At 32.8% G+C, this 13,836-nt stretch overlaps 1 protein-coding gene across 1 annotated transcript in view; it reads left to right on the top strand.

The window, feature by feature from the left end:
* UFL1 (UFM1 specific ligase 1) overlaps nt 1-13,836 on the top strand; it is a 33,594-nt gene that overhangs the window by 3,459 nt on the left and 16,299 nt on the right. Inside the window, exons 5-8 of the mRNA XM_031456055.2 lie at nt 430-544; nt 5,300-5,430; nt 10,391-10,449; nt 12,414-12,560. Coding sequence (XP_031311915.2) covers nt 430-544; nt 5,300-5,430; nt 10,391-10,449; nt 12,414-12,560 — 452 coding nt within the window. The remainder of the gene's footprint in view (nt 1-429; nt 545-5,299; nt 5,431-10,390; nt 10,450-12,413; nt 12,561-13,836) is intronic.

Raw genomic sequence — 13,836 nt, 5'->3', positions numbered from 1 at the left:
TTATAAGGATCATTGTACTTAAAAAGTAAGTGCTTAATTGTGTGGAGTACTTGGAAATAATATAAACTTCTATTTTTTTCTATTATTTTAAAGCAACATAAAATATAATTTTTATCATCTTTCCTATATGATTGTAAATCTGAAAGGAAAATTGTTCCAAAAATATTAATGAAAATGACTACAGAATTTTAATTGTTGAAAACAATTCTAGCATTTATTATTTGATTAACCTTATATTTAGTTAACACTGATAAGAAGAAAATAATTTTCAGAATTTGAGAAATGAATGGTGTTCACCTGAACACACCATATTCATTACTTTTGGGGCATACCTTATTGTAACAGAAATCAAACATAGAAGATAGAGGAAAATCATTATCCCTTATTGATTGATTCCTTTTTCTTTTTCTTTTTCTTTTTAACTACTAGGAACTATTTGGATCACTTAGCAGAAGAGGTAAATGATAAATTACAAGAAAGTGGGCAGGTAACCATATCAGACCTATGTAAAACCTATGATCTTCCTGGAAACTTTCTGACACAGGTATTTTTTTCTTAATAGTGTAATGTGTCTTTTTAGATAAATAAACAAAGAATTTTAATGAGAGGGAAAAAACGAGACTTTCTTACCAGTAATTGCTCTTTTGCAAGTGTTTGACTATTGGTCTTATAGCAGTATATTTAGGGGATATTTATACATTGATGGCTCTAATGAGATTGTTTAGAAATGGTTATAGTCTTCCTGAAGGCAGAGACACTCTAAACTTGATAGACTTAAGTTCAAGGCCTGCTTTGATGCAATAGCAAGTATACCATAAGGGCATAGGATTATTTAATGCTTCTGATGTCAGTTATACAGAAACTTGAACCAGGATATCTACAGTTCTGATTGTCTGGTTATATTTTAAGAAATAACTGATGGCAGTTATAATTTAGAGGGGTTGCTGCTGGCATCTTGTGGGATAAATGTCAAGGATGCTGCTGAACATCCTACAGTGCACAGAGTGTCCCTGCAACAGTTTTCTTGCCTACAGTGTCAACAGTACCAACATCTTTTGATGTCACCTTTCTTCCTCCTCTATTTTTTAAAATTTTTATTTAAATTAGAGTATAGTTGATTTACAGTGTTGTTGGTTTCTGGTTTACAGCAAAGTGATTCAGTTATACAAACATTTTTCTTTTTCATGTTTTTTTCCTTATGGTTTATTACAAGATATTGAATATAGTTCCCTGTGGTAAACAGTAGAACCTTGTTGTTTATGTGGTTTGTATATCATAGTTTCTATCTGCTAATCCCAAACTCTTAGTTTATCCCTTCCCCACTCCCTTTCTCCCCTTTGGTAACCATAAATTTGTTTTCTATGTCTGTGAGTCATATTTCTGTTTCTTAAACAAGTTCATTTATATCATATTTTAGATTCCACATATAAGTGATATCATATGGTATTTGTCTTTCTCTGACTTACTTCACTTAGTATGATAATCTCTAGATGTTACCATGTTGCTGCAAATGGCAGTATTTCATTATTTTTATGACTGAGTAGTATTCCATTTTATATATATACACCATATCACCATATCTTCTTTATCGATTCATTTATGTTGCTTCCACATCTTGGCTATTGTAAATTGTACCACTATGAACACTGGTGTTGCATGTATCTTTTTGAATTAGAGTTTTCTCCGGACATATGCCCAGGAGTGGGATTGCTGGGTCATTCAGCAACTCCATTTTTAAAGGCACCACCAAACTGTTTTCCATAGTGGCTGCACCAGTTTACATTCCCACCAACAGTAAGGAGGGTTTCTTTTTCTCCACACCCTTCCCAGCATTTATTATTTGTGTACTTTTTAATGATGGCCATTCTGACTAGTGTGAAGTGATGCCTCATTATAGTTTTGGTTTGCATTTCTCTAATAATTAGCCATGTTGAGCATCTTTTCATATGCCTTTTGGCTATCTGTATGTCTTTGGGAAAATGTCTATTTAGGTCTTCTGCCCATTTTTTGTTTGGGTTGTTGTTATTGAGTTGTATATTTTGGAAATTAAGCCCTGTTGGTTGCATCATTTGCAAATATTTTCAGCCAGTCTCTTAAGTTGTTTTGTTTTGTTTATGATTTCCTTTACTGTGCAAAAGCTTGTAAGTTTGATTAGGTCCCATATGTTTATTTTTGTTTTTATTTCTATTCCCTTGGAAAACTGACCTAAGAAAACATTGCTACAATCTATGCAGAGGATGTTTTACCTATGTTCTCTTCTAGGAGTTTTATGCTGTCATGGCTTATATTTAAATCTTTAAGCCATTTTGAGTTTATTTTTGTGTACAATGTGAGGAACTGTTCTAACTTCATTGATTTCCATGCCACTGTCCAGCTTTCCCAACACCACTTGCTGAAGAGACTGTCTTTTCTTCATTGTATATTCTTGCCTCCTTTATTGAAAATTAATTGACCATAGAGGTGTGGGGGTTTTTTTCTGCCCTTTCTATTCTGTTCCATTGATCCATATGTCTGTTTTTGTGCCAGTACCAACTGTTTTGATTACTGTAGCTTTATGGTATTGTCTGAAGTCTGAAAGAGTTATGCTGCCAGCTTTGTTCTACTTTCCTCAGGATTGCTTTGGCAATTTTGGGTCTTTTATGGTTCCAGATAAATTTTACAATTATTTATTCTAGTTCTTTGAAAAATGTCCTGGGTAATTTGATAGAAATCAGATTAAATCTGTAGATTGCTTTGGGTAGCATGGCCATTTTAACAAAGTTAATTCATCCAATCCAAGAGCGTGGGAGATGTTTTTCCATTTCTTTGAACTAGCTTCGATTTCCTTTATCCATGTTTTATATTTCTCAGCGTATAGGTCTTTCACCTCCTTAGTTAGGTTTATTCCTAAATATTTTATTTTTCAATGTGATTTTAAAAGAGAGTTTTTTTTAATTTCCCTTTCTGATATTTCATTGTTAGTATAAAGAAATGCAGCAAATTTCTGTATGTTAGGCTTGTATCCTACTACCTTGTTGAATTCACTTATCAGCGCTAGTAGTTTTTGTGTGTAGTCTTTAGGGTTTTCTATATATAGTATCATGTCATCTGTATATAATGACAGTTTTACCTCCTCCCTTCCAATTTTCATCACTTTTATTTCTTTTTCTTGTCTGATTGCTGTGGCTAGGACTTCCAGTACTATGTTGAGAATAGAAATGGTGAGAGTGGGCATCCTTGTCTTCTAGATTTTAGAGAGAACACTTTCGGCTTTTCATTGTTTAGTATAAGTTGGTTGTGGGTTTGTCATAAATGCCTTTTATTATGTTGAAATATCTTCCTTCTGTACCCATTTTGGCAAGAGTTTTTATCGTGAATGGATTTTGAATTTTATCAAATGCTTTTTCTGCATTTATTGAGATGATCATGTAGTTTTTGTCTTTTGTTGATGTGGTGTATCACACTGATTTATTTGCGTACGTTGAACCATCCTTGTGATCCTGGGATGAATCCAATTTGATAGTGATATATGATCTTTTTTATGTGGTGTTGGATTCCATTTGCTAATATTTTGTTGAGAATTTTTGCATTTATATTCATCAAAGATATTGCCTGTAATTTTTTTTTTTTTTTTGGTATTATCTTTTATTTTGGTATCACAGTAATGGTGACTTTATAGAATGACTTTGGGAGTGTTCCCTCCTCGTCAGTCTTTTGGAATAGTTTGAGACAAATCAGTGTAAGTTCTTCCTTCTATGTTTGGTAAAATTCCCTGGTAAAGCCATCAGGCCCTGGACTTTTGTTTGCAGGAAATTTCTTTTACTGTAGATTCTATTTCATTTCTGTAGAGTCTACTCCTTCTTGATTCAGTTTTGGTGGGCATTGTATGTTTCAGAAACTTGTCCATTTCTTCTAGGTTGACCAATTTGTTGGTATGTAATTGTTCATAGTCTTAAGGTTTTTTGTATTTCTTCAAGTCCATTTGATACAGTGGAAAGTTCATGGGCTTTGGAATTAAACAGACCTTGATTTGAATTCTGTCTATGGCACTGCTTAGTTATTCAGTGTTAGGGGAATTATTTGATCTCTTTTGTGCTTCAAGTTACATATCTAAAAGTGGGAATAATTGTCTTTTTCATAGACTTCAGTGAGCTTATATACATGATGTATCTAGTGAAATGTCTGGTACAGTGGAAGTACTCAACAAATGATGGTTTTGTTTTGTATTTACTGGAACAGCTAAGGGAAAAGCCAAATCTCTTTTTAGGTATATTATCACTGTAAGGAAATCCAGCTTACAAAAATGTACCAAATCATAATTGCATGAGGTTAATTTATAATAAAATAGATTTACTCACCCATTTTAAGAGAGTGACTTCCCCTAATTACGTCTAAAATACCATTTAGGGTACAGCTCTGATTTACAAAGCATTTTAGTAGCCTAAGTTCCTGAGCAAATATATGTAAATCACAGAAAGTGAAAAGAAGTATTTTTAAACACTTTTAAAAGTATCAGAATAGAGTCAGATGATTTCTTATAAAACTATGCTACTGATAACATTTTAGAAATACATATGGTTTCTTAAGGTTTTCAGTTTTAATTTTTCTAAGTATCATAGTATTGTAAAAGCTCATTAAGTTTGTTTGAAAAGCATTTTTCTGTACTCTAAAGTATCAGCCAGTCCAACTTGAATATATTTAACTTGTCCTAGAATGTGAAATATGTCTAGGCTTATTTCATACATACCTGATACCGGTAATAGTGTAGCTGTGAATACTCTCTTGAGGTTACCAAGAAATTAGGTTGTCTGTCAGTCTAGATTTCTGGACACAGATAGTTTGTTAATATTTGCATCACAGGAGGTAACTTTTCAGGTCTTATGTATCCCAGGTGACAGAATCTTGGAATAACATTTATTTCTCTCCATCAGTGTTAAAAGATCCATATAGTATTTTCTCCAAGACCTATGAACATGCCGTGCCTTTCTGTGTTTAAGCTGCCTACTATCTAGAAAATTGATTAGTCAATCTTGTTTATTTTACAATAGCGATAGGCCTTGTTAGCAAGTAGCTGAGCCTTTTAACATATCAGCTATTTGACTCATTCAGTTCTCCACTCTGCCGAAAGATTATGAAGTTTCCTAGATCCTAAGTCTTAATTTTACCTTATATATCTTGTTAATTCATGCTTGCTGAAATTTCTGTCATTTGATTAATACAGCATCAGCATGCAGCATGACTTTAGTAAGACTGTACAAATGTAAATGTATAATTTTCTTCTTTCAAATTAATAAAAATTTTCATCCATCTTTACCCTCAGGCACTAACTCATCGACTAGGTAGAATTATTAATGGACACATTGATCTTGATAACAGAGGAGTGATATTTACTGAAGCTTTTGTAGCTAGACATAAAGCACGCATCCGTGGGCTGTTCAGTGCTATTACCCGGTAAGCACGCTTTAAAATATGTATATTTTTACACTTCTTGATCATGATTTGTTTTTTTTCCTCAAGCAAAATCTGATTTAAGACTAGTTTATTAGACAGAAGGGGAGCTTCTATGAAATAGGAATGGGGATTCCAGAGCCGTAGATGTAGCCACACTCTTTCCATCCCACATCTCTTTTCTGTCCCTACCTTCACCACCCTCATGACCCCAGATGCACTTTGGGAAAACATCCAGGTCATATATAAAGTCTCTCTGGGATAAAAGAAAGAGCATGCAGTTTAAAGTCAAAAGTCCTTGAGTCATAGCTGTATCACATGGTAACAATGTGACCTTAAGAGGGTAAGTCAGTCACCAAACTTCTTTGGGACTCAGATGGAGCTGGATGACTTCAGAACTTCTTTTTTTTTTTTTTTAACTAAATAACATTCTAGAATTCTAGTGACTAACAGTGTTACATTCAAAATCACTTTAACCTTTCTAAAGTAAGAATTTTTGAAAAGTTTGGGGCCTGTATGACAAACTCCAGTGTGGAATTAAGAAAACCTGCATTCTCAATTATCTCCTTTCTCTTGTGTCATTAAGTTTATCTCAGTGGTTTTGGAGTCCCATTATTGTTGAAGTATGTCCAGACTTCTCCCATTTTAACAGTCAAACCTCTCTCAACCTCATCTTGTACTCCCTCTACCATCTTGTTTATTCCTTTCCTTAAAGTGAACCTTCTTGAATTGATGTCTACATTAATGTCTCAGTTTTCTTATCTTCTGTCACTTCTCAGCTCACCCATCTGGCTTCTGCCGCTTACTTAGCAGTGATGTCAATATCGTTAAATCTAATGGGTATTTTTTTCTCCTTGTTTTACTTGACTTTGCAGCAGCATTAAACTCCAGTTACGCCTTCCTTCTTGAAATGTTCTCATCCCTTGTTTTCATTTTAACACCCTACTTTACTGGCTTCTGCTTACCTCTTTTGTCTGTACGTTGTAAGTCACTCTGGCTCTTCCTCCTTTCCCTAGCCTTTCAAGTTTTGTTTCATGCCTTCATTTCTTCCCAGTCCTGCACTGTCTTCCTAGGTGCTTTTACCTTTCTTTTAAATTTCAGACTCATACCACCTGTACGGCATGTCTATTGAAGTGTCTTACAAGTGCCTCAAATTCAGCATATTTAAAATAACTCACTGTCTCTGAGCTATCCCACTCCCCACCCCATCTAAATTTATTTTTCCACTTGTGTTTCCTTTACCAGTAAACATCATCATCAGGCTGGTTTCGCCAGAGAACTAGGAGTCATCCTGTATACCATCCTTTCTCTCACCGCCCTTTCCATAACACAACATGTTTTGAGTTCTGTCTTCTAAATAGTTGTGTAATCTTTACTTCTCTGACATCACCATTCTCATCACTCCAGTCCATTTTTTATATGGACTGTTTTAGCACCTTTCTAACAAGTCTCCCTTCTTCTACTCTTATTACCCTTCAGGGTAATTTTTACATGACAGCCTTAGTAATTAATTTTTGTCATTCAACCAATCAAAAGCACTTATTGAATACCTAGTATATGAAAGACACTGATGGAACAAAAGACTAGGTTAGAAGAGAGAGCTTGCAATCTATTGCAACAGTTTTCTTCTTTCTTTCTTTTTTTATCTCACACAGAAAAGTTGCAAGAGAACCTTTTTTTTTTCCTGTCCCATTTGAGAGAAAGTGGCTAACATAATGTCCTATCACCACAAATACTTTAGTCTGTATTTTCTACAAACAAGGGCAATGTCCTATAGAACTATAATCAAACATCAAAATCAGAAAATTGACATTGATACATTACTGCCATCCAGTCCTTGGACACCGTTCGTATTTTAGTAATTGTTCCAGTAATATGCTTTATAGAAAAAGGATCGAGTCCAGAATCACACACTTAATTGTCATGTCTCCTTAGTCACCTTCAATCTGGAACAGTTACCTGGTGTTTCCTTGACTTTCATGACCTTGACACTTTTGAAGATCACAGGCCAGTTATTTTGTAGAATATTACATTTTTCCTTTCTGCTGTTTTTTCAAGCTGATGTTCAGGTTATACATCCTTGGCCGAAATATCACAGAAGTGATTCTGTGTTCTTGTCATTGAGCCCTATCAGATGGCATACCATTTACATTTTTCCAGTTACTGATGAGATGCACTGTAACTTCTTAGTAAGGAGATATCTGCTAGGCTTCTCATAAAGCTACTTATTTTCCGTGTATAATTAAGTATTTGTGAGGAGGGCATTTTGAGATCATGTGAGTTACCCAGTTTTTCATCAAATTTTCAGTTTATTCATTTATTAAATTACTGTGGACTTATGGTTTCCTATGTTATTCGTTAGATTATAATCTGTTTTGTTATCATTATTTAGATTTTCAAATTGGCTCTGATTTTTTAGCTGGTGGCAGGCCCTTCAGATTGGCTTCTGTGTCCTTTTGACATGTCCCCATCATTCTTCCAACACTTCTTTCTAGCACAACAAGAAGTTCCAGGATCAATTTATACTTTCCCTGTCTCAATCTTGTAATCAGCCATTTCTCCAAGGAGCCTGGTTCCTTTTAGTAGAGTATTGTATTTAGAAATCAAGTTCCGGACACTAGATTGCTTATTGCTGTTTAGTTGTTCCTGCTCTCAAGCCCTCCCCTCAGACAAGCTAAGGGATACACAGACACACCAGATCACCGTCCTGACAGAAGAAACTGGTAACAGTAGTTGCTTCCAGAAGAGGAACTGAGTAGCTGAGTGATAGGAATGAAGGGGATTCAGTTTTGTAACTTTTTTGGATCCTGTACGTTGATTGCTTAGTTAAAAACTAAAAATATATTCTTCCTGTTAACAAATATTTATTCTTTTTCTTTGACTAATTATTGTGGTGGGTGTAGTTATCATCAGATTCGGCAAATAATATTTTACTGACTCAGTAGCCCTGTGTTTTTCTATATGGAGATGTTATCAAACCATGAGAGCAAAATAAATTCTGAGCCTCAAAAGAGGTTGTTAGACTGTGTAGCTTCCAGATAATTCCACATAATGTAATGTATCTTCACATTTGCCTCTTAAGTATAGGAAACTAACTCACTTTTCTGGTCTGCTTTCAGAGAAACCTGCATCTCTGATTAAAAAGAGTTTCTATTTATTGTTATTATAGGTAGCCAGAAGAAGAGCAGGAGTAATTAGTGAGAAGAGTGAGATACATAGGTATACTAAACTACATTGTATTGCAGATTGAAATAAAAAATCAGCAGCTAAGTTTTATTGTACAAAAAAAGCTAGACATTTTGTGCAATTCAATTAAACTTTTATTGAACACCCACAATAAGTTACGCACAGAAATTTTAAGATTCTTCAAGGAGCTCTGTATTTTCGTAGGAGTGTGTTTACGTAGAAGGAAACAGAAAACAAAAAACAAAACATAAGAAGGTTGTTATAAACAGAGGAGAGCAAACTTCACAGAGCACCTAACTTCACCTAATTGGTTTGGGAGCTCTAGATAATTTAGCTGAAAATTTGGGGTAAAATAATTTAATAAAAACCAAATTGATCTATACAAGAATTTGGTAAAAATAATAATTTAGTCAAATATCCCCAAACACAGCAGTTTTAATATCAATTCTAAATATGAATTGACAGCTGTTTCTGCCCTTCCAGGTTTGTCATAGAGAAAATTTATAACATCTTAAATAGCAAGAGAGGATCAAGTAATTGGAAAAACTTAAAAATCTGTAATTATATGCATAAGAATAAAATCATACCCTAAACCATAGATCTGGCATAATTGTTGGCTTAAAATGAATAGGGAAGAAAAAATTGAAGCCAGAAAAAAGTCTAGATCTTTTTTTATAGTTCCTTTTACTTAAAAGAAATTGTAATTATTATAAAAGAAAAACATTCACAAGGATCTATCCAAAAGAAATGAAAATATATTTCCACACAAATACATGAAAACAAATCTTATAGCAGCATTTTTCATAATAGCCCCAAACTGGAAATAATCCAGGTGTCCATCAACGATGAATGGATACAAACAACAAAATGTGGTGTATCCATAAACCAGAATGCTATTCAGCAATAAAAAGGAATATTTGATCCATGCTTCATCATGTGTGAACCTCAAGAACATGCTAAGTGAAAGAAGCTGGCCACAAGAGCACAAGAGACCACATACTGATTCCATCTATAAGAAATTTCTAGAAAGGCACGTTTGTAGAGGCAGAAAGCAGATTATGGTTCTCTAGGTCCAGGGTTGGCAACAGAATTTAACTGCAAACATCTAGAAGGAACTTTTTGGGTAATGGAAACGTTCTAAAACCAGATTGTAGTGTTGGTTGATCAACTGTATAAATAAAGATCATTAAAATGTATACTCAGAATTGGGTAGATTTATGATATGTAAATTATGTATATCTCACTAAAACTGTTTTTTTTTTTTTTAAAAAGAAATGTGTAATCATTACAGAAAATACTAATGAGCCAAAGAGCATTTAAAGTGAATCTCCCCCAGGCGTACAACTGGAGTACGTCATTACAGATTCCTTTCAGTATATATGACCTTATTTTTCTTCAAAAATAGAATTGTATAACATTCACTGACTTCCCAGATGGGGAAAGAGCCTTCCAGACAGAAAGAATGGAATGAAGAAAAATAAACGTACAATAAAGAGCAAGGCAGACAATTAAGAATCACTAAATTTTAGGTGAAAATTTGTTGGGAGAGTAAATTGATCCCAGATTGGGAAGACAGATCAATTCCCCTGGTGTCACAGTAGCATAATTCTGAATAAGGACATAAAATTTGGTGTAATTTTTGCCTTCGTTGTTTTCTTCTGAATTAATTTGTATTTTTCATAAACCATTCTAGTTTTTTTTTACATTCATAAATGTATAACTCTATAATGAGTAAAAAGGTTTTTGTTTTGTTTTGGTTTGTTTCCTTTCCATAAAGGCCTACAGCAGTGAATTCTTTGATTTCAAAATATGGATTTCAGGAGCAGCTTCTTTACTGTGAGTTTGCTTTAAGTTATGTATCACTTAATTAGCTGTTGAATAGACTTAACAGAAAACTTACTAATTTTAATGTCTTTATCTCTTTTAATTTTAAAACTTACATAACTAAAATATTTCAAGTTGTGAAGTTTCTCTATTCCAATTTTCATATATATGTCTATCTGTTAAACCCACCAAATATTCAGTGGTGGGTACCTCAAGAGGAGTGGAATTAAAAAAAATTGTGTGTGCACATAATCTTATGTGTATACCTATGTAGAGAGACAGAGATTTAAAATTTTAGGATTGAGAATAATTTTCACTTTATTTCTTACAGATTTTTACTACATTTTCTTATGAAAGTAAATAGTGTTTGGCTAAAAAAAATTTTGCAAAAAGTTTATAGCATTAAAAATAAATTCTTAGCATTTGAATAGTATAGTATTATCTCCAAAATAATTTTGGTCCGTTGCCCATTTTGTGTGTTTGTGAAGCTCTTACGAGGCTTTGATGGTTTTTGGGGTTTTTTTTAAGCTTTTCTGGAATAATTTTTAAAAGCAATGCCTTAATCTTTCAACTCAGGTATTTGTGCAAATATAAGAATTAAAATGAAGAATGGAAAAGAAATTCAAGTACAGAATGAAAAATTAATTTTATTTGCTGTATTTTTCAGAATATGGAGTTAAATTTAAATTTTTTGTTTAAGACAAATTTAAAATTAAATTGTGACATATTTTGAAATCTACATAAACGGGGGTTGGTAGAATTTCATTATAATGTAAAGTTCTTGAAGTAATAACTGATAACTTGATAACTTTGGTCTGAATTTAGCTTGGATTTGTGTTGTACAATCACACAAAGTTTAAAATTATATATTGCAGTCTATTGAGAAATCTAAACTTTTCTGATATACTCTATTTACTCAGCATTGAAATTCTGAAATTCATGTGTAAATTCATTTTTATTTCTGTTAAAGGCAAATTTTCCTAAACCATTTTTATGCCAGACATCTTTTGAATGTTCTTGTTGATTCACTTAGAAATAACTCCTTCCTATCTGCTTTGTCTTTTATTAGGGAATTTTGATATTTAAAACAAAGTGTATAGTCAAATGTTACAGTTTAAATAAAAAGCATAAATTTGGTATTAATAGCAGCACTATCCAGTTTTCATACTGACTTCAGTCTTTTGATTTTGATGGTAGTGGTGATGTTATTTAGTTAATATTTATTGAGTGCTTGTTATATGCCAAATACTCTTTTAAGCACTTTACTAAATTGAATACAATAGCCCAGTGAGATAAATATTATTATTATCCCCATTTTAAGGATGAGAAGATAAAGGCATCAGTAAAATGACTTGCCCCAGTGTTTGTCAGCTAGTAGGTGGCAGAGTGGAGTTTTGAACTTAAGCTGTCTGGGTCCAGATCCATCCTCTTAATCATGGCATTATACTTCTGTTATGGATAGGGTTAAAATATGTTGCTTCAGTTTAATCAGTGGAATGTAATAATTTAGACAAATTTTCATGGCTTTATTTCACACAGTGTATTCTCATAGGATCCGGGTATCTTGATTTTTCTTTATGAGAAAATTGAACTTGATAACACTAGTGATTGTATATTACCTATTCTCAAAGTATTTATTCATCTACTTTTAATCATGAGATAATAATGGCATATTGTGTTTTTTCCCCAAAATTACTCAGACTGAAAAACTCAACATTAATATTAACTAGTTTGAATTACAAGTTCAGCACATTTAGCTAGTTGCCAAAATTTCCTGAATTTATGACCTGAATATTCTCATAAATGGCAGGTAAGTTTTGTCTAAAATATTGTGTTTAGTATGGAATTTAAACTTTAAATTGCTTTTTTAAAGGGTAAGAATGAGTAAATTGTGAAATAGTGAAGTGTTTTACTTTTGGAGATTTTTTACTTGCTCTGATTTATTTCTATTTCTCTTTGTTTGGTTTTCTTTTAAGCTGTTCTTGAGGAACTTGTTAATAGTGGACGCTTACGAGGCACTGTGGTTGGTGGGAGACAGGATAAGGCGGTGTTTGTCCCTGATATTTACTCCAGGACACAAAGTACTTGGGTGGATTCTTTTTTCAGGCAGAATGGCTATCTCGGTAACTTTCTTTATTTGTTTAACTAAAACTCATTTCTAGTATGAAACACAGTCTTAGAAAGATTTTATTAGCCCTGGGAATACACATGTACTTTACTATTGTCCAGCAGACTATAATGGTTCTTTTTGAGTATAAAAGTAGGGACCTGCAGGTTTTTGTGGATCATGTAACTGAGTTTAATTCTGTAATTATTGAACAGTTGTAATGTAGAAAAGCCAAAAGCTGGTATCGATTGTCACCAGCCTTCTAGTAATGTGATACTATATATAAAATACTTCAAGTACTTTTTAATTCATAAAAAATAATTATATTTATTATATCTCATAACTTAGGAAGTTAGCTGGTTTTTAGTTGCATAATCTTAGAAATATTTCATTGACTGTTTTACAATGTTCATTTTTATTAGTTATCTGGTACTTCAGAAACATTGAAGTTATTCTAAATTCTGTTTCTGAGGTTCTGTCATTTACATAAAGTAGATTGATTGAATTTAATCATTAAAACAATTAGCAAATATATATATTTATATGTAACCCACTTAGTTTGATCAATTTCATAGCCCAAGTCAAACTATGTAAGATCAGTTAGCTATAAATAAGTAAACGTGTAAGTTATCAGTGTTCAGTTTAAATGTGTGCTAGAATGAATATGGGGCTTGGCTTATGTTTTCTTGACTTTCTGTAATGTACCTTTTCAGTTTTTTCATCAAAGGACTTGGATTAGAATTTTGTTGTAATTAATTTTCTTCAATATGATTATCTGGGGACAGAGAGAAGATGGTAGATATCTCCAATAGCTTTAATGGCTGCAAATTTAACTTTTTAATTTTGTTTTATATGCTAAGTCTTTTACTAGTTTAAATTAGGCTAGAGAATTGCTTTGTCCTCAGTAGTCTAATGAAACAGTTGAAATTCCATTCTTTAATAGGAAAAATAAATTCCAGTTTTTGTTTTTCTACTTAAATCATTATTCTTTTACCCCCATTTCTAGTTTTATTGCTCTTTAGTTCTCATGTTTCCCTTTGACTCCTCAATTGGAGAGAAAGTGACATAGTGACATAGTGAAATACTTCAACCAATTGTTCTAAATATATGTTTAGTAATAAAAATTTGAGAAGGTAGAATAACCAGGAAATAGGCTGTGGTACACTTCTATATTTTATTCTTAAAAAAAGATGTTAGAATACAATGCATTCACGAAGAATAGATTTTGTAGAACTTAACTTTTCCTATGATTTCTAAAAGGTGTGAATGATTGACAGTTCCATTCCAACCTT

This window comes from Camelus dromedarius, chromosome 6 (genome assembly GCF_036321535.1).
Source record: "Camelus dromedarius isolate mCamDro1 chromosome 6, mCamDro1.pat, whole genome shotgun sequence".
In the NCBI taxonomy this organism is placed as follows: Eukaryota; Metazoa; Chordata; class Mammalia; order Artiodactyla; family Camelidae; genus Camelus; species Camelus dromedarius.
This window is presented reverse-complemented; position numbering and strand designations above follow the sequence as displayed.